General features: G+C 46.9%; 1 protein-coding gene across 5 annotated transcripts in view; it reads right to left on the bottom strand.

The window, feature by feature from the left end:
• The window catches only part of Btk29A (tyrosine-protein kinase Btk29A), a 105750-nt gene that overhangs the window by 34718 nt on the left and 45587 nt on the right, over nt 1-25445 (bottom strand). Inside the window, exons 1-2 of one of the 5 annotated variants that reach the window (XM_018031383.2) lie at nt 23935-24004; nt 20587-21018 (exon numbers count right to left, since the gene is read on the bottom strand). The exons of 3 other annotated variants lie outside the window; for them this stretch is intronic. In XM_018031383.2, the coding sequence (XP_017886872.1) occupies nt 20587-20656 (70 nt within the window). In that variant the 5' untranslated portion in view covers nt 20657-21018; nt 23935-24004. Of the gene's footprint in view, nt 1-20586; nt 24005-25445 lie in introns of those variants that run through there. One more of the 5 variants, XM_026816900.1, reaches the window with a different exon arrangement.

Genomic DNA, 25445 nt, shown 5'->3' with positions numbered 1-25445 from the left:
CTAACGGTCGAGTAACGATCGAGTAAATGACATATTACGCGATATTTAAAAATAAAAGCACGTGACGTTAACAACGAACCGCCGGGAGAATTGATTTTGCCACGTATAATTCATTCCTGTCCACCGACCCCTATAACTTCTCTTCAAACACACCACAAAATCGCTCGTTCAGCACCCCTATGGTCTCGTTTCCCTCCTTCTTCTTTTTCAACCACAGAGTCGCAATCCTCGCGAAGGTAACATGAAAATCAGCGGGACTAGAGAATTCTGGGACACGGAACAAATTTTATATTTGTTCTAGCTGCTACGAGTATGCGTGGTTGTTTTCAGGTGCGGCAATTTACCTTCTCGGTTCAATCGAATTTCGCCGAAATACGGTGGATATAACTTCGCGTAGAGCCAGGAGTTCGAGTCGAACCCGGTTCCGGCGACTTGTTTGTCCGCTGATTTATTCACCCGTTCGCGCTAACTTCCACCTGATTTTACCTGTCCGTTTTTATTTTCCCCACGTCCCGTCGGACGCCAGAGTAAACGACGAATTACGTTCTTTCTTTGTCCCAGCTTGATCGTGAAATATTTACACTCTTCGTTTCATGCTGCATATTTTAACTGTCTTTCGATACCAAACAATTGTTCAGATATTTTTAAATAAAGAGAAATAACCGAGCCAACTTCTGATCAATGAATGTGTAAATCGGGTAGCTCACCGTCTTTGAATTTGCGAATGCGTAACACTTAAATGCTACTTCTCATAAAACTCTGACGGAAGCTCGACGAAAAAGCTATGAATGGAACGGCTTGATCGCACGCTCCAGTTTCGCGAGCGACCCGAAGTTCTCCGTGTTTCAACGCCAGGCACAGCTGACGCGATAATTTATCGGGCCGTTTAACTTTCCGAGTTTCGTTCGGCGCGGAACGCGAGAAAAACGCGATCCCTTGCAACGAAACTGTGTACGCTGCATCGTGATTTCAATAGGCTTCCCAGCTACGACTTCCTGGAGCAGAAACACCGGCCAGTCACCTTCGATTTGACTTATTTTTCCTTGATCGGATCGAGCCCCGTTTGCAACGCGAATCGGCGACACCTTCCGTTCCGCGATTTCTCGTTTGCATTTAAAAAGAAAAAGAGAACCTGAGACTCGCAATCCTGCGGAACACAGGAACGGAGAAAATACGGCGCGTAAATAGACCGAATAAAGGAGGTCGAGGTTGAAATGGGGCTGAAAATTTGTAAAGACGAGAGAAAGGGTTTTTTTTTACGAGTTAATGAAAGGGAGCTCGGGCGAGGAGCGGCTCGAAAGTTAATTAAGAACAGCCCGGAAGGAACGATTATTTTTTTCACCGGCCGCCTGATGATCGTACTTGGCTTTGTGAACCGAAGTTTGTTATATTTCGCGCTGCTACGCTTCCCTTTCACGGCCCGGTAATGCACGCGTCCGTTGAAACGCAGGAGCGATTTGCTTCTCCGCGTTTCACCGAAGACCGAGCTTGTTTTTCACGTGCCACCGTCAATTCTCATTTTAGCGAAATTATATCTCCGGCCTTTCATACGAGTAATAAAGAACATCCCCAGAGTTTTCCATGGTTTGTTCAGTCGTATTTACAAAGGGAAGGAGATCGGCGAAGAGTAAATACCGAAACTATTTTCAAATACGTCATCCACGACGAGTTCTGCCGTAAGACTGCTCGCCCGATCAGTACGAGGATGAAAAACTGAACGTCCAGGTCGTCTCTGTCGCAGGATTCTTCGTTTGCGGAATGGGGGCATGATTTAGCGACCGGAGAAATATTATTTGGCGAACTGGTGGGATCATTAGCGAGCAATTTATCGTGTCGTCGCAGGGAAATCGGCCGTCCAAACATGGCGAATCGATATTCCATTACTGGGGGATCGTCGGGAAGAGGCGCGATAAGGGAACGGAGAGTCAGTTTGAAGATCGAAGATAGAACCGTCCGGGAAATGAATGTTGGCAAGAAAAACTCTGGATCCTTTATGGGATGACTTCGTCTTTGAGCTGGATCTTTTTGTTACTCGTTCGAACGAAGGAAGAGTCTTAATTGATTTACTGAATCCGGTCGTGCGAGGGATTTCACTCGCAATAATTTCTACTAAAAATAATGATGTTCACATCGCTCGGAACCAAGCAGAAGAAGCACGGCTTATTCGATTTAAGTAGTTTAACTTCGGTTCGAGTTCATCAACCTTAATTTCTTCGGTCGAACGAGATTAATTCTAAGTCTGCCGAGGAGCGTAGTTACGTTTGCTCAAGAAATCCGGCAAATTGGATTCCCCATATTCAGAAAAGCGTTCTCTTCCTGGAAACAGCATTTTCAAGCGGCGGACTCCGTAATCGGTCGCGCCTAGAGGCTCGTACATATATTTAACTGACAATTAATTGCCGAACGCTTTTCTATATGAATTCCACCGATTTGTCATCGAAGGAACGTGTCGAGATTCGCCCCGCGAACGCTCTGACGAGCCTCCTCGTGAAGCGAACGTTAATTAGCGATCGATCGATCGTTCGCGAGCCGATACTCGCGACCTGCTACTCCTCATCGTTATTAATTCCGACTCGCCAATAGCTAATTACATCGTCTTGCATTTCGCCGAAGACCGACGCGACGAAAAGATGCGAGAGACGATCCAAGTCCTTCGGTCGCATCGATCGTTCGATCGAAACGTGTACAGAGCTGGTACTCGTGCCACGGCATTGTCATTAATCGGCTAGTAATTAGCGGCTGCTAATTGCGGCGTTCTTTATCGTCGAAACGACCGATAAAAGCTGCCTCGAAAACCGAGTTAAAAAAGCAATCCGCGATACTGAAAGAGGTAAAATGAGCCGAGTGGAAATTAACTTCTTTTTTCATCACGAATCCTCGGTATCGTTTTGATATTTGTAATTACGTCATTAGAGAGAACGTTAATTGGCAAATAGTAGTTGTTGATTTTTCGGTTTCTTTTCCTCGGTACGGTTAACGGTGACAATGGTGTATCGTTATAGTCGCTGGATCGCTTGAGTGGCAATTACAATCTCATTATACAGATTTTATATGCTCAAAAACAATTTTATATCGGAGCGTTTATAAGCAGATAATTCGATAATTCTACAAAAATGCCAAGTCCTCATTTATAAAACTGAAGAGAGCGTGATCAATCTGATATAAAAATTATTTTCAACCGAGTATAAACCGAGCTGAGTTTCCTGCGTTCTTTTAAATGAATAACGAGGTTCCCGGAAGGTAGCGACGGGGATAGGAGGATCGAAGCAGTTAACGCGCCGTTCTAGAAATGTTTAAAGGCGCGCATCCTGCACCGTGCAGCGGTGCACGAATCGCCGCGTTATGGTCTTCGGAGCGCATTATCAATAAATCGTATTCCATTTATTATTCCACCGACACCGGCCGTAAATTCGCCTAGCGCAGAAGCTCTGTGCTCCGGGAAAACCGATATCCAGCGATCGTCAAACCGTTGTAATCCAACCTCGAACGGAGCCGCGCCTGAAGAGTGTGTGCCACGACGATCTCCTTTCTCCGCTACTATTTTCGAGGTAAAACCTGAGAGTACAACACGCTTCGAGCGCGACACGAAACGAACAGTGCTACGACCCTCTGACGAAATCTTCGTCGATTCTATTTAGACGGTAAAAAGATGAACCACCGTTCGTCGGAACGTAGGAATGCGTTTGTTCGACGAGCTTCGTCCGATAGAAAATTCTTTGTACGTTTCACGATCGATTTGATTAAACGCAGGAGACCTGCCGGTTTAAAATCCCGTCGGTGGTTCTATGGAAAATTTATTGCGTCGAGTCGACGCGTAATTTAATGAGCCAATAAATTTCGCGAGCCACGTTTCACAGTCGGTTCCGAAAAACGTCATAAAAGTGTTATCTCTCGAAAACGAGATCACTAAACGTTTAATACGTCAGAGAATGAGAAATGACTGCTGGAAGTTCGCTCGTAGCGAACGAGGAAGAATCTACTTTGCATTTGCAACCGAGCATTGTGTCTCTAGCCGTGTTTCGCGTTCCTCTGCGGCCTGTCTTCTAAATACTCCCTCGCAGCGAAGGTAAATTCATTGTGGACCACCGACTCGAAAATCCATGCGTTCCCTCCTACTTTACATTTTATCGCGGCGGGTACGGTATAGTAGACGACCTGGGTCAGGGTCTCTCGGTCTGCATAATGCACGGCCCACTGCCACCGCCTGCTCAAATAATTTCTATCCCGAACGCGTTCTAAGTGCAAATTTTCGTCGTTACGTGCCACTCTAATTTCCCTGCGTCACATCGTTAATTGACAATCATTACACACCGTCCATTTTGTCGTACGATTTCGATGTTTCGCGTCGAAACGTCCATTGAATTTTGCTTCGTAATTTTCCTGCGTTACACGGTCGATCGAGTAACGCTGTCGGAACTCGTATCGTTCTAGCACGATCGTCAGGCTTTGATTTCTGTTTCTGGTCTCTGATTTTCTCGCGTAAAAGCAAAACCGATTTGCCGAGGGAACGGTTGGGACGGGGTTGAAGTAGGAAGAAACTGACGGTAAGGGTCGAGGAAAGAAACGAGGTGTTGCCACGACCGGCATTACACTTGCTAATGGCCGGAGAGTGGAATGCCTGGTCCAGGCCGACTCGTCGAGTGCTGCTTCGCGTACAAGTACGAGAACGCGAGGGTATACACACGATCATTAACCCCAATTACGTCGTGCGCGCGACGGGTCCGAGTGCGGGAGGCGCGGGCACGGTCATAATGAGCTATTTGTGTACTTATGTGCAGAAGTGCGTCGACGATGGTTCCGGCACGCGCTGTGCCACGAAATCTTTTCGTCCGTCCGACGTGACACGTTTTTTCGATCGAGAAAACGCTGGTACCACGAGAATCAACGTTCGATCTTCTGTACGAAGATTAAGGAGGAAAGAGGAAGCAGCTGATCGAACGCACACGAGGCTCTCTTGACTCTGTTTCTTCGAGCAATTGCTGCAGTCGCGGGGAACGCAACTTTACGCAGCCTGTACGTCTAGATTCCTTCCCAACGCGATCGCAGAACGTCTACCTAATGGTGGTTGGATTCTTGAAACTCGAGACGAAGCCACCGATCGATTTCTTTCGATTCAAAGAAGGAAATCTCAAATTCAACAGCGTGCATGAAATCGAGAGCTACGTAAACCGACTTGAAAAATGTCGAGATCGCACCGCGGGTTCGAAAATGCTGCGAGCGAACGATAAAACTCGATTGTCGTACGACGACGCGTCTCCGTCGGCCACCACGCTTGAAACAGAGAAGAGACCTTGACTTCACGCCCATATGCCGCACGATTTGTGCAACGATTCCACGTGCTCTCGCTCTGTGCTTCGTTCGCCTCGTCGTTTCTCTCGGAATCGAGACGCCTTGCTCCTCGAGTAAGCAGTTTAAAGCAATTTTATTCCATTGATAAACGTCGAATAAATTGCCGTAAGCCTATCAGGATCAGGCAGACGCTTCGGCCGATCCGCTTTGACCGCGAAGGTGAAACGGTCGAGGATCTTCTCGACGAGCAACGATTACGTTTAAAAAAAGGTCGATCGGAACGTCTTTGTTTCGAGCCTTTGAGACTTCAAGACGAGTCCTGACCGAGCCAAAGCTTCGAGGTCTACCCTGGGAAGTTCGTTTGATCCAAAGAGAATAAAAATCTTTAATAAACAGTCTGAGTACTAAATTTCTCTAAACGCTCTGGAAAACTTCTCCTAAATTGGCTTGGATTTCCTTCAGATTTTACTACGTACCACTGATTGAAAAATCCAATCGATTGGATAAAATTGCGAGCACCGACTCGGCGCCGTCGATTTTTATTCGCGAGTGGACGCGTTTCTCGGGTTTTAACGAGGACGACCGATCGCGGAGAATGTCTTTATCGATAATGCCCCCCGATCGTTGCGGAGAGCGGCGGCGGGACACTCGGCGACAGTCGAAAGACCGGTTTCTTTGCCAAGGTTCGCGAAGGCATGCCTTCGAGATTATCGGTTAACTGTACTTGTTCCGTTAGCTCGCGATAACGGGAGATCGCAAAACTGCCCGATTTTAAACGATCGACCGAGCAAGGAAAGTTGGCGACGTTTTCAAGACAGAACTCACGGAACACGGCAGCACCTGCCCGGGAACGTTTACTCACCTGTAACAGAAAAACGCGTAGACGTTGTATTTTTGATTTTACAGAACAATCTCAAGAGGTGTTCGTTATAAATACGTGTATAAAGTACGGCAATGGATTTCATGCATTTATAGAAAAATTGTATCGCCAGTGAATGTAAAGGACGTTCGTCGAGTACAGAAAATATTAAGAGACATTGCCTGTCGCAATGCTCACGTAACGAAAGAAAAGTCTATTTGGAATGCGTTTTTTTAACGGATACCCTGAAGGTTTTATATTGAATAAAGAACCGCGGTCCATCGATGATCGCGTAAGTACGTACGACACACGAGGCTGTATTTTTCCATACCAGTCCTTGTACGTTCGATATCAGTCTCGACCATTTAGATCTCCTTAGCCGAGTGTACTTGTGCACATCGCGTGAGGCGAATAAACTCGGGCATAAAATCAACAGCGTGGACGGATCGCGAAGCGTGAGGGAAAAAGAAGCGTAGTACATCGTGAATAAACTCCTCCGGTTTTCCGAGATAACTACGGGTGCTTCTCGTCCGTGAATACTTATGCCTGAATACGCCCCCGAGGATCCCGGAAGCCGAAACACAGAGACAAGACCGGAGTCAGCGTGAAAACGTTAAACAGCGCGTACGTACGTCGAAGCATGCGACGGTTTTTAAAACCGTCCAACGTAGCGTACGACGACGCGGGGGGGACGATAGTTTTCAACGTTGCACAAGATCAAAAGGGAAAGTTGAATGGTCGATAGGTAAAAAAGGGGGAAAGAGTCGATACCCGGTCCGAGACGGGCGAATAGGAATTCAAACCATTTTGTCCGAAGTACCAGAGAAACGATCGGGCGACTCTTATCGTGGAAAACGCTTTCGCAATTTCAACGAACGGGTATTAAGATGGACCGTTAAAAGTGTAGATACGAGCCGTGTGAAACGTCCTAAGAGCATGAACGAACAGATGGTTCGGGTGTTTCATCTAACAGATCCAAATCGAAGATCTCTGAGATTTCATCACGACGAATTTTGTTATAAAAAAAATATCGATTCTTCATAGAAATTACTGCGCGACGAGCGTTTTTCATTTAATACGATTCCGTTAGAACTGTGCGAGAATTTTACTTCCGCTCGATGGTCACGAGAGTCCGCTTTTTGATTATACGGTCAATCGATAATCGGTTCTCAAGTGCTCGCATAAAAAACGTGGCTACGAGTCGTCGGCGAGTTTTTCACGAGTCAGTTACAGAAAAAACGGTGTCAGGGGTAAACGAGACCCGTACTCTTTTTTCTTTAAAGCGCCGGTCTCGGAAAGCGAAAAAGTGAAGAGGACCAAGTTGTATTTGTAACGGAGACGCGAGTAGAACGGGCGGGTGACCCGTGTCGACGAATTAACCGGTAAATGGACGATAAAAGGCTTATCTAGGATTCCGAATTAAATCGGATTAACGGTCTCGACGGGAGACGTTACGATCAATCCGCAGTTAGATTAAATCGACTAGACGTCCATTTACCGGGGGGGCTCCGCGAAGGAAGGAGGACGGGTGGCGGGTGGTTGGAAACGGTGGAAGAGACAAGGAGTCGATCCGTCTCAATAGCTTTGAGCAGATAGGAAGCTCGGAGCGACGAACAGCCGGGCGAAATTCCACGATCCCGGTGATATTAAAATTACCTCCGTTCGAGACCGATGTCTTTGAGAGATTTGGTAGAAAGAAGGAGATTGATCCACTTTCAATTCCCTTCTTTGCCTCTCGGGTCTTTGCCAGGAATTAGGAAAACGTCCGTTCGTCTCGCGCTTCGCTTTAAGAAATTGCTCCCAGCCGATCGATTCATTTTTCGTCGAATCGTCCATCTCGTTCCGTCGTTCGTCGATTTATTTACAGGAATTTCGTTAAATAATTCGATGAGAGAGTCGGGTTTCTTTTCGAGCGTGAGAGGCAACGTTTCACGTTCGGGTGTCTAGGAGATGGACGACAACCAGGGACGAACGACCAAGGACGCGATTAATGGCCGCTGAGCGATGTCGAGTGCGTTATAACGACGATATCGCTGTCGGGAAAATTCGAGTCCCGCGGAACAGATAGCCGCGACGGAGGGCCGAGGATTCTCGTCGCGTATTCCGGCGAGGTCTCGTAATTCAATGACGATTGATCCCGCGTGCCGTCGATGCCGTCAGAAAACCTAATGATGCCCGTAATCCGTCGATCGATCCTTTCCCCGGATCCTCTCCTCCGAGAGAATCCATTCGCGATCGTAAATACGAATCGGACATGCGAGTCTCTCGGGAGGAATTCGAGCCATTGAACTGGAACGGGCCGCGACGTAACGAATTAACGATGAAACGACGACGCGGGGGCTCGGTCGTGTGAATTAGAGGTTGTCTATTAAAATGCAAATGATTACTCGATCGCGTAATCGACCGATCGACGTCGCACGAGAAAAATGAAACGAGCGGTTTTAACAGGTGTTCGCCCGAGTCTCGTTACGGTAATTTAACGATGCACCTCCCGTCATTATGATAATCAGACACGAGGGAACATGTCCCACTAATTAAATCGGCAACACGCGTAAGATGCTGTCCGACATCGGCCATCGATTACCCGCGCACCGTGCAATTAATCTCGCCCCATTATTAATTCCTTCGTAACCAATGATCGCGTTACTCCACCGCGACGCCCTGTATTATTTACTGTCACCGGTGAAGGGTGAATATTAAATCATGCCACGCTACGAAATATTAACGTTCCACCGATATCCTTCGATCGTCCAATTGCCCGTGGTTGTCATAAAAGTTTCAATGCTCGAAAGTACTGCTCGGACCAATCGTATGACTTTTAATAAGAACAGAACCATGAAAATAATAGGCTTTATCGCGAGTGCGTTTACTAAACGCATTCTGTCGTGGGTGTAGCATCGTCCAATTAGTCCGGTGAAGTCAGCTGGAAAATCGGACGTCTACACATCGCCTGTCCTTGTCAGAAATAAGATTCAGCGCCGATTCGCCGAGCCGATACGTGACCCCATTTACCCCTGACAGAACGACGACGTCCTCGTTATTGTCCCCAATCCTTTCATCCGACGCTCGGTGGCGATCTCGCGTCCGGCTTCTTTCTTCGCGTATTCGTTCGTACGTTCGCGTTACATAAGCGGAGAGGCTGACGATGCCCAGGGTGACACGTCTGTTCGTTATCTCGCACAGGAACCAGATGCACCGGGACATCGACGATGCTCGAGACACCTGACAAAGACTCTCGCGCCGGCTCTTACACTCTTGTCTCCTTTTTTTCCATTTCTTTGCCTCCTCTCATTTGTTTAATGCAAACAGTGCGAACGAAAGCCGCGGTCGGACGCGTAATTCAACTTCGGCTCAAGGAAAAACGACGATCGCGCGATGGGCGGTGGGTCGTCTTGCCCCTTTGTGTCCGACGTGCCACAGACGCGACTTTGACTCGCGACATCGAACACGTAGACACGCTTATCCTCTCCGGGCTACCGAGAGCCACCGGATTCCCAGGACTTTGTCCGGGATATATATTTGCGGGTCTGATGGCCACGGAGTCACGCGCCTCGAATAAAATACGACTCCAGCGAGATGCAACCCTCCCATGTTTTATTTATAAAACCCCGGATTCTTTTTCGGATCCGACGGGTCGATCTTAATTCGTCAACGATCGTCGTATGTCCATCGTAAATTCATGCGAGAACGTTTATTAATTAATTAATTATCGCAAAGTTTCCACGAGCTCGTCCGTGCAACGAATCGTCGAACGTCGCAGTTTAAATATAGAAGACTGAATTTCCGAGATAAGATGACGGAATAATTAAATTCAGGATCAGCTGAAATTTTGTTTTCAGTCGGTAGAATAATGGGAACGTGAGAAGTGCTTAGCGGCGAGGCTTAGAAATTTCTGTGAAGCAGCAAGCTTTCGTTTATAACGACGATCATTTGTTTTAGTTAAGGATTTCATTATCAATTAGTACGGTAGGGCGAGTCTCGGGATTACGAAAGAGAAATGCGACAAATGACGGTGTATGAACAGACGACCTACGGGAATTTAAGTTCTTTCGCGAGTGGTCTACGAGGAGAATCCCATAGAGACGATGATTTAAATATTGATCTAATCGTGTAATCAGTCTGTCTTTGCGATACGCGTTTGAACTATCGAATGTCTGAACTGTCGTCGACGTCTTGGACATAACTCGAGGAGAATACATTTGTGAATCTGGAGTACCTGCTCCGAACCGTATTATGTCGTGACGCGATGATCTATCTTCCGCTACCGAACGGGCCAACACTCCTTTATTCGATGATCATGCATATATCCGGGGCAGCTGTTTGCCATCAATCAGAACGGGTCACGTGTAATGATTAATCCATCACCTGCGTCATCGCTGTGCGAGCACGCTCGGTGAGCTTCTAAAAATCCCGATCTTTAGGAACATCCGTGAACTTCATAATGCAAGATACCACGTGTACATTGCAATATGTTATACATCGTGAAAATAAACGTGCACACAGACTGGTTCCTCGAAAAATTGGGAGTCGTTTTTGAGCCTGATTAGAATCGACGTTTCACGATCATTGAGGTGCAAAGGAATAAACAGGGAAGTGGATTTGGTCGTCAATTTTGGCATTCGTTATGCGCGTGAAAAGGTTAATGCGGCTGGCGGCAAGCGTTGGCACGACTCGTAAGACCTCGGGGAAGATTTCATTATTAATGAGTCCCCGCGGCTCTCCGGTCACGTGAAATACGAAAAGTTCTCGCAAACGAGCCGTTTACCCGGCCGGGAGAACGTTTACGGCCGGACGTCCCGGCTGTTCTCAACGGGATAACTTCCACCGGCTCCGGAGTTATGCAAACTGCCCGCGAAACTGTTTACTACCTTGAAAAGAGATGACACGTACAGGGAAAAGAAGAAAGTTCGTAGTCCGCTGCTTCTCTCCGCGAAATAATTCCGGGTGATTAAAGTAAATCTCTGTTTGTCAGGCGCTCACTCCGTCGAAAGTAAAACGAGCAAGTGTTCGAGCGTGTAATTGGACGTTTAAAGTATAAGTAAAACGAATCGTTTGAACGACCCGTGAATAACATACGAGATCATCTCGTTTCGAAGGGAGCTGACCAAAAATCGCGCGAGTCACGGGCCGAACGAAACGAAATTCGCCAACCTTTTGACGAACGATCGGGGTATAAATCAAACGGCCTCGGACGCAGCGGCCTCTCTCCGTTTTTCGTTTTCACCGGGCGGAACGGTCGACGCGGCGAGTGGAACGATCTCTGCGGATAAAATTTACGCCCGTGGGGTGGCTGGGCGTCGGAAACGGTGTTGGACGAATCAAAGGGAAAACACGCGGGTGAAACAGGTCGGAAGTTTGAACCGCGTCACGTTCACGAGGCGAGCTTAATTAAAATCAAGATCTCGCTCGGCTCGCGAGCGAAAGGAGCCGGATCGTTTCAGAATACTTGCCGTGAGTTTGAAACTTTTTGAAACTCCGGCCCGGGGGAAATGAAACGATCCAAGTTTTATATCGGGAAGCAACCCGTTCTACGCAAACTTATCTAACCTCCGCGACAAACGGCTCGAAAGATCGCCTGCCCGCTCCTCGTGAAAAGAATTTAAACCTCGCCACCCTCGGCCTTCCTTTGTTACGCTTTCTCTACCCGTTCCAGTCCCTTCGCTGCCCTTTCTCGCATTCTTTTCCATACACCGCACCGGTCGTACCGGCGAAACGCAATTTCTCTTCCATTACCGAGTTTCTTTCCGTCGCCTCGCGTCGCGTCAAGAAAATGATACGGAGATTCCTCTTTTCAGCTCGTACGTGTCTTCGAGCCGATCGACAAACAGATACCCGGCGTACGAAGTTTGTTTTATAAATTAACAATCGAGATACGTGCCCACGGGATCCACGGTAGAATGATGAGTCCTGTGAACCGGCATACACGTCTGTCTCTTAAATTTCAAAGTAGATATCCCGCTGATCTTTCGTACATTCGAACACGTTCGAGCAAATCAGAGGTGAGAGACGCGCGGTAGGAAGAAAAACGCGTGGTCGAACGTGGGTCGAGGAACGTCTCACGATTCCTCTGGATTGGCACAAAAAGATATTGTCGGTAAGAAGAATCGGTGGCGCGATTCCAATGGAAAATGGGCCGAATTCGGTCGTGTTCGTGCATATAAAACCCCGTGGCTGTCCATCGTGCGTCGATTCGTCGTTCCCTGTACGTCTCGGAACTCCTTGATCCACTTTCCTCGAGTAAAAAGTAGACCGCGCGGATCTCAGCTAAGCGTTTCCTGTTCGGCGGCGATCGAAATTGGATTAGAGGCGTTCCGCGGGTCCCAGGCTAAGGAGCATCGTTCTCGCGATCGGTTCCCGTCGGCTCTCGTCTTTTTCTACTCGTGAAATTTTAATGGACAGCGGGATCAGGGATTCTTGGCAAATGAGTACAGGCTTACCCGAAATTACGGTCGCTCGTATTATACCGACGAAATTACGTCTGTCCTGGAAACCCAGTTCGATCGCCGAGTTCGACGAAACCACTGAATCTTTTATGAGCACTCAATAGAAAAGTGCATCGAATCGTCGGCGAAGTCTCGTGGACGCAAAATAACTCCGTAATCGTAGACATCACCAGAGACGAGATCGATCGAAGCGATGCTCGCTCGGTCATGAACATTTGATTAATTAACTATTTTAATCTGGAAACTTATTTCTGAAAGCATCCCCGCGGCAAAATTAGTTTTGGATCCCCTGCGAGGCTCGGAGTAACCGATCCCGGTCGCTAAATTCATAATGCGCCAAGCGAATATACGACGAGAGGGCCAGCAGCCTGACTCTGACGCGCCGCAATTTCGATCGACACTGTTCGATCCGAACTCGAACCGCGCGTAAGTTCCACTTCTGTCAGCGTTCTAGATAATCCAGAAGATCCCCAAATTCCCAGTATGTTTATCACGTATATGCGACGATACGTTTACCGAATCGATCTCATGTTTCCCTGTCTCCGCCTCCCTCGATACCGCGGCCGAGTTCTCGGTTAATTCGGCCTAAACCCTTCCTCCCTCGTAAGTACGAGATTCTATCCAGACCGACGAGGAAGCGCGTGAGATAAATCGATTGGCGATTCGGTACGAATCGTTTATGAAACGGTCGAGATTAATGATCGATCAATCGGTTATTTCCTGGTGTGTAAGCTCCGTGCCGGATGATGAACGGTAGTCGTAGCTGCCGCGATAAAACGAGCCCGAGGTTCCACGCGCGACCATCTTTCGGTGCACCGTTAAATGAAGCGATACCATTTAACGCTGCGTTGCCGCAGCGACGGCGGGACAATTTCGGGTTAAATAATGACCCCGAATGGTTCCCGAATGTCCGCTACAATTTCTACCAATATCGTTCCGGTTGCCGGACTCGTAATGCGTTCCCGCTCGTTTCACCAAGAAATGGTATCGAACTAGCAATGATCAAACGGTTCCGAGCGATACGTAATTTCCGTCGAAACGCCGTTTTTGCAGATCCACTGAAATCGTGCGTTAGATTCGCGGGAAAAGTATGTACGAAAAATCGACGATTCGATCTGGTGATGATCCGTTTTGAAACGCGACGGGAATCACTGTACGTTTACGTGAAAAATATGTTTACGAAAAAGAATCTGATCGTAATCTGTAATTTTCCATCGCGTTTGTCGTCGAACGCGTAATTAAACTCGAGCAGAGACTCGAGAGAATGGGAGAAAATTAATTTCTTTGAAAATAACGAGAAATCCAAGGGAGAAAGGAACGTTTTACAATTGCACTTCGGGGCAAAAGCGTCACGTGAAACGGTACAAACAAGGACGCGGACATTGAGGAGCGACGCGTTCCACCCTCGCGAAACGTCTTTCCAACCCGGTCGCTATCTCCTTCTTTGCGACCGGCTTCTAACAGGCTCTAATTGAAAATATCTCGACCTCCTTGACGCGATTCCTCGCTCTCTTCACGAGTCTTAACATACGTCGTGAGACACTCGATATACGTAATTAGACGTTGTCCGATCGTAGAAGAACGAATGATCGTTCCTGAGATTTTAATGATCAACTACAGACCATTGTACTTTAAAACTATGTCCCAACGTCTGTTTTTCATTGAAAACATTACACGAGAATTGTTTGTGTCTCGACCGATTTTCTCGATTCTCTCGAATTTCATCGGAACGATTCGTGATTCATTGTACGATCTCTTATCAGACTTCTCGACGAGTACTCGGTCTCGAGGCTCGTGAACCGAGGTGTACACGTGTGTACCTGGTGGGTACGGTTATGCGCGGAGGTGGAAGAGGAGAGGGTAAAGAAAAGCAGGCTCGTAAACTCGCAGCCGCGTTGCTTGGCCTAATTAGGAGCCGTTGCATGCCTCAAAGCGAAGATAGGGTGGCGTACAAAGCCAGCCGGCTAGGATGCGCCGCCGCGCGCCACGGCGAGGAGATGTCCCTAGGAGAAATTTCTCATTACGGCTCTGAAACGGGCCTCCAATGCACGCTCGTTACTCGAGCACGTGGCTCTGTTCTCCTTCGACCCCCGCGGTTCTTTCTATCCACCGGTTCCCGTTCCCGTTCCCGTTCCCCGAGAGTTCATTAAAATCGAGACAGCTCGACGCCGCTGCTACCAGTTAGTCACTTTTGTTCCCGTACACGAGGTCCTCGTATCCGTGTCACTTCTAATATTTTTATCAAGCATGTTTTCCACTCTTATGACGATTTAAACAAACGACCTAAAGCGGCCGTTCCACGTATAAATGAAATCTCTTTAGTAGATCTACTCTACTCAGATTTATTCGTAAATTGAAGACGTGGCGATTTAAAAACTTTTCCCAGAGTCAACTAGCGAGATGATCCGGAAACCAGTCTGGAAATTGGCAGGGGAAAGAGTCGAATTACCCGACACCGATTGAGACGGCGACTGGGCGACGCGGATAAGTCGTCCCCTTATCAAAAACCACTGTATCTTCCCAGAGCTATCGCAATATTTTCCAATGAATTTATGCCGAAGAATAGATCGACCGACCGATTATTTTCGAGTTTCCATTGAATTACCCCGCGCGCGCTCGTTCGCTCGAAATAAATTCGATTCCTAAAAATTTGAAACGGTCAGAGAGGAACCAAACGGGTCAATGAGTCATTTTTGCTGTATCCATTTCGATTGGTCAGTTTCCAGGTGGTTCGCATAGTTCGTACGATCACGAACGAGTTATTAGTTCGAAGCTGAAACTGGCAGGGAACAATTTGCGAGCAAAAATTCCACGTTCTAGAATGATATTAAGCAACTGTACGCGTACGCATCGGCCAGACGATCCAATTAAACGAACACGGTGGACGAGACGAGGTAGCGAACTTCGACCTGTGCAAGATGCTAATCTCGCGAAAAACGGAAATTGACCGTTCCCATTTTCCTAACCGTGCCACTTTACACGAATTAAACTCGGCTAATACGCTCGGACCCGTACTTTGCAGCTTTAAAATACTTTCACCGAGACTCAACCGTGTTAAACGGCATCCCTCTGCGCCGAGTAACGAATTAAAAAATGTAATTCTACTCGCGAAACTTTGTCTAAAGACGAAACTCTAATCCGATCGATGAAAAAAGGAATTATGCAGCTGCGAACAGCGACGCGAACGGAAAGCTGGGTTACAGCATTTTTCACGGCGCTTTTGCATTTGCGGTCGTCGCGGTTGCGGATCAAACCCCATCGGGAACGGCGTATCGTCCGGCCAACTTCCCGCGGGCCAATTGGATATTCGCACGTGTCTGCTATTATTTACTAGCGAGTCTCGGAAATCGATCGATCGCGTTATCACCGTTTGAGGAACGCAGCCGAGAAAAATTGCAGCTTCACGAACGAAAGCTTCGTCCCGACCTTTGAACGCTGCTATGAAAAAATAACATCGACGCCAGCCAATTTCAGCGAAACTTCGTCCTAGGTAGCGATCAATGAAAACTGATATCGACGTTTGTTTGAACAACTAAAATTAATGCGATAGAAACTTTTGCCTCTGCCGTGTCGCGTGAGATTGTTACTAATTTATACATTGGCAAAATTCCCAGGAAAGATCTGACGAAAGAAAAGTTTGCATACTCGATACGGCAACGAGTCAGAGTTCGGCGGTTAAGAAAAGAAATTACTGGCTGGAGATATGAAACGTTTTGGCCTTCGGGAAACAAGGCTATTCGCCAGGATACGGATTGTTGACAATCGGGGAGAAAAAAGGGCGAGTAACTTTGACGCAAACAACTTTTTGCCGGCGTATCAAGCCGAAGAAGTAGTTGAAGATGAAAACAAATGGAACACCGTGGAACCCGTCGGTTTCATATCAAACTTCTTCGCCAGCCAACTTCCGCTCTTTTGATCGATAACGACGGAATTTATCGTTTGACCGGCAAGCATCGTCAACGCGATACAAAATTGGTTCAGACAAATAATACACGATTCGAATCGAGGGTATCTCACATTCAGCAATATAATTAAGTCTTCCATTGAAGACATTGGAAATCTTAATTGAATCGTGAGGGTGAAGTGAACCAGAGAGAGCTACTCCAAGATTCCACACGTATTCCCCATTTTTCCTAAAGTCCCGACGCATTAGATCTGAGAGACTCATTCCTGATTCATTAAAATATTACGTTCAAAACATTTCGTTCAATTACGCGTTTTACAATACTTTCGAAACGAATGAATTCCGGGTAGCGAAAGGATTGGGCACGAAAAAGCTCGCGTAAAGAATCCGTTCCGGATCGACACAGCCGGGTTCCGGAAACGCTGAACTCGGCTGAATTTCATCGTTGGCTCGCAACGACGTCGAATGCCATTTTTCCGGAGCACTCGCCGCAGGTCGACGTCGAGTCTCCCGTCGGAGGGGATCCGACCGCGACCCCGGACCCCCGGCAAATTGGCAGCCACCTACGTATCTGCATATATTATGTGTACACTTGAAAAATCGAACCGCGCTATTGACTGAACGCGTCGCCTCTGGGAACGGAGGATCGAATCGAAATGGTCCAACGGGGAAAAAAGGAGGTGCATCCGGAGTGACATCCCGTCGGGAATTTACTGTGACATTTTTGGAATCTATTCCGGAACGATGCTAACTTCGTTTCTTACCTTGCAAACCTGTCGCCTGGTTCGACAATATTTTATTTCATATTAGAAATTATCGCGATCGAAATAATATTATAATAGAACAAGTCGACCAGTCTTATAAACCTCGCGCCTCTGTAATTAAATTATCATTCGTTCTAAAAGTTCATTACTTCAAATATTTGACACAGGCTCATACAACTTTAAGCTCGATGATTTTTGTTTAAAATATTTTTCTCGCCGATGCTCAGTTTCAGTGATGTTTAAGGTGGACGAAATAACTGCCTCGCCGTGTATAAGGCTTATGAACATACGCGTTGATTATTAAATTCTCTACAAGGGACGCATTAAACTGAAACATGGAATAAAGGAAAGATGGGCAGCGAGTACGTATCCAGCGTGCACGTTCCATTTGACAGGCGCTGGCGTGGAATATTTCTATGTTATACGTAGTACTTCAATTGGTCCGTGTGATGAATGTTTCGCGTCGCACGGCTCGTCAAGCCGTCCGTCTCGTTTTACGGATCCACGGTAGTAACGCCGATTTTTTATTCGACGTAAACACGAGCTCGTCGCGAAATGAAATGAAATTCCACGCTGTACGAAAAAGCTTGCCCACTTTTAATTCAAAAATTTCGTTTCCCTCGTGATTATCCTCTGCCTGTTCGTCGAATGAGGGACACGTTTTTTATGTCCTCTTAGCCAAATGCACATACTTTCTGCATTTTATATATTTTTTTAGGTATGAAAACATTGTTATTAAATCCAGTTTTACGAAAGAGCTACAATATAGAATGAGAAACTCTGTATCTTACATTGTAAATCATTCGAATCGAGAGAGATGGGCATCCTTGTGTTAGGATAGCAGAGAGTAGATGATATCGACGTCTGGGAAGTTTCTAGGTCGGATAAGAAACACCTACGGGACGTCGTTGAACTCGGATATTCAATAAGGAAGCCACACCGTACCTCTAGTTGCGCGTGTCACGAATTACGCGCAGATGAAATGCACTTGTAAGGCGAAAACTAAGGGCCTCGATAGGACGGGGCTTCAGAATTTCATCTCGTTTCACAAGGAATATCAAATCGGAAGGGATTCCTTTCATTTCAACGTTACAGTGAATTTTAAACGTGCACCGAAAGAGTCAGCATGTTTTTAAGGAGTAGAACATTTGAAAAGAAGTAAATGATAAATTGTTGAAACGAGATGTTTCATACACGTTAATTAATATTCATAGACGTATAATTTCGATCTCAAATAAATGTGTATGTACGGCCCGCTCGCTATCACGTGAATTTTTAATTGACCCGAAGAAACTGTCTATCGTTCCTAAAAGTGCGTCCTCTTTCCAAACTCTTTACGGACAGTATGAGATCTTGCAATTTTTACAAACGATACAAAGTCGGTGATTCCCGTTTCCTCTCGAAATTGAACGTCTGTCCAAAGACCGTGTCGCTTAATCCATAAAAGAAGAGATATCTATCCCCGTGTGCCCCACGCTTGAACGGTCCATTACTCGAACGAAAAAAGAAACTGCGCGTTGCTTCTTGGGACAGAAGGTTTGCTAGCGAGTACGTATAACAGGCGAGAGCCTTCGCCGAGGTTAATAAATAAACAGACGCAAAAAGAATACGCGATCAAAGGCAATCGAACGGGACGCAACCGGAGAGATCTTCCCTCTTGATCCCTCAAACGTATATTACGCCTGTAAGCGTTCTCCCGATCGAGAGGCGATCGGACCAGCGGAGGAAACGCGGAGGCAAAGAGAATAAAATTGGTCGGGATAAAACTTGCCGAAACGTTGGTGTAGAAATTGAACGGGACCAAGATAAAATTGTGCGAATCGTCGGATTTGCTCGACTTTTCGCCCGACGCAGGGATAAATCTGTGCTCGGTTTTGACGCGTCAGAAGGGACAGGGGAAATTTAGAGGATCAGAGAAAATTTGGGGATCAAGACGGACGGGGTTAGTTACATCGAGGGTTTGTTAAGGGTCAGGGAGTCGATGTTACTACAAGCGATTTAACGGTTAGATGCTGATCCTCTGCTCCGACGCTCGACCTGAATTTTATGAACATGCCATCGCTGGCAAAAAGTTTTTGAATAATGAACCGATGTTAGATATCGCGTGTGGAAGTAGGAGAGCAATTTATTGTCTCGTATAATTTAGTCTCAATACCCAAAATGCGCGTGCATTAGCATTTTGCGCCAACACTTTTTAGGATAGCGCTCGACTCGAACAGATGGAAGTCAACATTGTTTAACACGAGGATAATGATACGAAGGAACAAGAACGGAAATCAAGAGCGAAATAGAGAGGAGGACAAGCATCTTCCATCATCAAGAGTAATGATACAGTCGAGCCAATCCGCGGTACTATTGTTACCTATAGAATATCGCGGTCGGGGCAAACGTTCCGTACAATGGTCGCAAGATCGATGAATTCACTTAGCCACCTAATGAGTGAAGGATTACCTACTACCAATAACCGCTCGTGACACGTTATACGGTACCACGAACTGTATAGGTGTACGAACCTTAATTTATCGTTTCGGTATGGCAATCCCACGGGAGACAGAAGAAGAGTTCACGAGGTGAAAGGTCTACTACGTCTCGCCCGTGGCAGTACCGCTAAAAAAGGAATTCAATAATACGAAGTCTCTTCCTTTTTACTTCTTTCGAGGTTTCCCTAATCCGAGTGAGTCGTTGTAAAAGAAAAAAAAAACGGAATATTTGGGAGGGAAACTGGGTCGAATCAACAATACCTCGCTCCGATTTCGATATCGATGCGAAAATTCCATCCAATATTCCCTGATACGCGATGAGAATGCTTCCAAGCTGAATTTAGATCGCTACGAATAACGATATGTCCCCAATTTCGGGTAAAAATCTTTGGCCGATCGTGCGAATCCTAGTATAAACGAGAGTTTCGCCAGTAAAAATAGTTCGTTGGTTCAACAGAGAACTAACTTCGACTCTTCCACGCTGTTTTAGAGGTAATCGCATGCATTCCAATTTTCTGTCGACGAGTAAAGAGTTCTAAGATCGTTTTTTCGAGCATATTTCGCGACGAATTAATTCGAATTGGCTTGCATCTTCGATGACGACCATCGTCATCCTTTCGTCGAAGGACCGAGAGAACCGAAGCTCGGGCGCTGCTGTTTCAAACCCACCCCAACGACCAACAATCGCCCTTGAGTTCTCTCGACTCGTTTCGCCCTTGTCCTGTGCGAACACCTCGAAGCGACTTCCTTCCAACTTGCCATTTCGGGGAACAAAACGCGTCTAACGGAGAGAGAATACCTCTCTCCGAGGCATACAATATTATTCAATAATATCCGGATGACGAACCTGCGAGATTAGTCGCGAAGTTCCAAAAGGACCATCGGCAGCCAAAGAGTTTCATCTCGCGCTCCTTCATGCCTGGGGCGCGCTCAAACGAGGACGATGGCTGCCTCGCGCTGATTCCCGAAATCAGGCATCGGTTGGACGCTCCTCCGTAATCCAAACGACATTCACGGAACCACAATTTCCTCTGAAAAGGGTTCTCCTCCTTCTCCTTCACCCTCTTCTCTCCCTGGCTCACGTAATCCGAGCCGGGGGGATTCTGGCTTGGTGCGTCAGAAATCTCGCGCAGCACGATAACACCGCGGCGGCATCTCCTCTGCTCACTTGCACGGCCTCGCCGCTGCTGCTGCTGCTCGCGTACCGGAAACACCGCGGCTCATCCCTAAGCGAGTGGAAACCGCGATCGACGTCTCTCGCCCGATTTCATCGCACGGCCTGAACGATCACACTTTTTCAATCGCTTCCTTTTTACTTTTACACATGCCATTTCGAGGCCCAGTGAACACGTTTGTCACGCGCAGCAAGTGTGAATATCGAAAGTTGAATGCGATCATGAAACGAATGTTTTCATGGTAGAAATATGTCAGGAGCGCGTCGTCGAAGAGCACCGATGATCGATAAATAAAGATTACGAAACAAGTGATTTGAAACAGGAATTAAGTGTCCGACCGGTGAGAGGCCTGTACTACTGCGCGTGGCAGACTCGAAGCATCGAAGACCGTAGCAAACGAGGAATTGAAGATCCAGCTCGGGTACGCGCAGGTGGATAGTAATAATCCAAATCGGTATTAAAGTTCGACGGGCTAATGGGTCGGTCGAGGGAGATACGGGCTGCAATACGGTTTATTGGTAGAAGGGCGTGTGCAACGCCGTTCATATCGAGTTTCTGCAACACCGGCGACGATATTTGTAGTCGAGTCAGCTGCGCCCCTCGAAATAACTTCTGTCCGCCACGTGTTACGCGTCTAGGCACGATGACGAACGTGCAATCATTTTAATAGAGCTCCACGAGCCGAGGTATATAATGAACGTAATGAGAATCGAGACAGGTAAGAAGAAGCGAGCTATTACGCGTTGCCTTGAGCGTTTCGAAGGAAGTATGGCACACGAGCGCAGATGGGAAATTATTCGGCGACAGACTAATAAAAATTAAATAGAACGGAGAGGTTGTAAAATTAATTGAACGCTGGAGATCGAGTCTACTGAATCTCTCAGCGGCTAAGGATCTTGACTTCGCTGTCGGCCCAACGATTCTAGTCGCAACTGCGATCATGGACGAACGAGTGAGTGGAAGACCACTTCCTGGCGAAGATCTGAATTTATCGAGCTCCGCTGGAAGCCCTTAATCTTGGTCAACGCCACGGCTGAGTCGACGGAAACCAGCATTGCCCATTACCGGCAGGCGTATTATTAAACCACTTGCTCGGCAGCTACGTTCCTCCCGAACATTTGCATAATACGGAGACAAGAGAGAATGCAATGCTGTTCGCGTGATGTCGATAATACCGCGTGTACAACGACGCAGTTTCGAGTCCAACTGCCCTCGAGAAAAACTCGTTCCCGGATTTTAATGATCTAAATGGGGAGAGCGTGATCAATACTGAAAACGTGCTTGCTTAAACTTGCTGCCTGAAGAAAGATGCGAAACTACATACATTTTGTCTAAGAAAAATTGCTTCTGGGATCCCGTGGGATTCGTAATTCTAGAGTCTGAGGAAATATTCAGGGCACTCCGTGCTGTGCCGTGGTCTGATATGATATTCCTGCGTCTGGGATCGATGTACCGCGGTGTATTTCATTTTTCTGTGAAACACGAGGCATCGTGTCTCGCGAGCTACGTAAGCGGTGGCCGAAACGAAATCTGGCCGGAAGCGTCAGGTGTGACGAACCGTTTTCAATAAGTCGCACTCGACGTGCCGTTCGCCATCGATCCCGTGGCACGTAGACTCGCTACAGACACTTGCAACCACGGTTTCAGAACCTTGAACGTGGTCAAGAATGTTTGCGATCTTCGCTCGAGTTCGAACTAGCAGAAACTCGTATCTAATTCTGTCTTTGCGACATTTTTATTACACCGTTCGAAGATACGATTTTGAAGAATACCGTGTTATAAAAAAACTTTTAGGGCCACGAGACGGTATGACTAGCCAGGTGTGATTTATCGCCTTAAACAAAAACACGTGCACGTAAAAGGATCCAAGAAGAAACCGATCTTTATATTCTATATCGAGACCAACTACATTTCGCGTTGAGAATATTTTCTGAACACGTTGCAGTTTGGTAATTCGGTGAATAATAAGATATCATTAGAAGTTCAACGTCGAGAACAATACTCATTATTCTTGGTAATGCGAAACAACGAAGTAGAACAGCTGCTGTAATATGCATATGAACACCCAAGTATCAAGAAACTTTCGACAGCAAAGTTACCAGCTGATAAACAATAAACTTTTGTTAAACTTAAACGGTAATATCGCTAGGCTTGCGGTAAATAAAGACAAGATAGAACGTTCTGCTCGAGATACATCGGAGCCAAAATTTCTAGACGAGAGACCTGTATCAGCAGGGTCAACCGCGAGACAATATCTTGCCTTCTGTGGAGCACATCTCCCGTCAAGTACAAAGACAAACATGAATTTCACGATGGCTAACTTCAACGAACAACGCCATGTATTAGTCCCGCGAACACAAAGCGAGATGAAGTTTAACCACTGTGCTGTGCCGAGAACGGGCCGCCAAGAGGCAACTGCAGTTGCCACGTTATAGACTCTTCCGAAGGATCTATCGACTGCGTTTACAATTAGCCTCGCGTTCACTGTCCAAGCATTCTATTCCTGAATCATTCGCTCGACGCTTTAACAATTCGTTGCAGAAACCGATCCCTCAAGGACGTTCACGGCTGGATCTTCTACACCTCTGTGCATTAAACGCTGTCGCAAACGTGAGAAGTATCTCCCTCTTTCATCCACGTGCCAAGTTAAATCCCCGAACAAGAAGCAGAAAGCGCAACTAGAACATCGAATTAAGGATCGAGGCGACTGCGAGATGGAGTATACATTTCTCATACTTTCGAAATACTACGAATAATTTCGGAGTATCTGAATATCCAAAGTGGTTTCACCAATTACTTGAAATCGAAACCAGATCTTTCTTCGACAATGCTCGATACAGTCCCATTATTCTCGACGAACGATCTGGATCGGTTTCGCGACTCGAATCCCTGAAACCCGTTCGAAGAGACGATTTCTGGGTCTGACGGCAGAATGATAGTGGGTTCGAAACTGGGCCTCGAAAACGCACTGTGTTCCAATTGTTCGCGGGTATACCGGTCGCGACGCACGCAACACTCACGTTCACGCGTCGATGGCCAGGTGTACCGTGTTTCGCGGTGCTCCTCTTACTGAGAACGCGGCACGACTCGCTTCCTCGACATGAATCGCTTGGCCCCTACCTCCGGCGCCTTTCTACGCCTCTCTTGCCGATTTTCCACTCTGCCTTTTATTCTTGCTCGCCAGCCAGCGTTAACCGTAGCGGTTCTCAAGGTCTCTTTCATAAAACCATGAACGGCGTGATCGAAGGTCTGGGTTAACTTTTCGGTCGGACTTGACGGTTTTCATTTGTATCGACGATAGAACCTGATGAGTCTCCAGGTTTCGTATCGTTCATCGGGTTAATTCAATATTTCGGAGCTGTGTGCCTGTTTTCGTATCAACGACTTCCAGTTTCCACTCATCGGTTCGACCAACAATGTTTCCACGGACGGTATAATTGAAAGCGTTGGTCAATTATTCCGTACCGGTTCATACAGACGGTGAATTTGATCGTCCAAGTTGATTCGAGGGCTTTCCGCTTTCGTTAGATCCGTGAACTCAACGTTTCACGTTTCAAAATATACTCTACTCGCGAAACGCGTTCGGAGAGTAAGTAAATATGAAACAATATTCGACGTAATATTTCGTTTAGGCCGGTAGTTGAAGCGACGACGTACGAGCCATTTGGGCAGGTTACTCACGGGGGTGTAGCTGCGGCCAGGTCGCGGTGAGCTAAGGAATAACAGCGGTGGAGTTTACGGCCGATACCGGATTCGTGGTAAATCTTTGATGACTTTGCGGCGAGCTGCCACGACCAACCGATATTCACCCTTTCCCGATCCATCGAAGCGCGTTAATATCTTCCATTATCGCGTTAATTAATCACCCTGACGCGATACGACGATCCATTGAAGATATTAAACGCGTGGTATAAAACATTTAGGCTACCGATTTAATCCAAAAGTCCGCCATATACGAATCACGACTATTCCTCTTCTGTCGAAACTCCATTATCGAAGTCGATAAAACTCGTAAGCGTAGAAAACAAGAAAACGTATCCCCGGTACTTGGATGATTTACGTTCCTACAGATAGGGTGTTAGCGGGTAAGAAAATTATTTTCGGAACCGTTCCACTTTCGAGGCTGTCGCCGATTCAGCCGGCTGATACGTCGATTCCCTTCCGGGATGTCTCTCTTAAAAATGGAAGCAACGAAAATGCATTCCGCGGAGACGACGCCATCCGAAACGGAGACACGGTTTCCCTTTATTTCTCAGCCACGGTGATATGTCACGACAGAAATATTCTCCGTCTAGAAACACGGTCGGATCTCGAGAATACGTGCCCGAGTATCGACGCGGGCCTCGTCCTCTCGATTATGCCAATGCACGAGTCTCTCCCTATTGTGGCGAAGTATTTTAATACGCTTTTTGAGTCGATGACTGAAATACTCGGTTCCATCCCAGTAGACGAGCACAATAGCTACTACTAAGCAGACATCGTAGGCGCGGAATTAGAGACGTATAGGCTATATACTTAAACAATGCTAACA

This window comes from Ceratina calcarata, unplaced genomic scaffold (assembly GCF_001652005.2).
Source record: "Ceratina calcarata isolate Rehan_Ccalc_2016 unplaced genomic scaffold, ASM165200v1 scaffold551.2, whole genome shotgun sequence".
In the NCBI taxonomy this organism is placed as follows: domain Eukaryota; kingdom Metazoa; phylum Arthropoda; class Insecta; order Hymenoptera; family Apidae; genus Ceratina; species Ceratina calcarata.
Note: the sequence above shows the minus strand (reverse complement) of the source record. Positions and strands in the feature narration are given on the sequence as shown.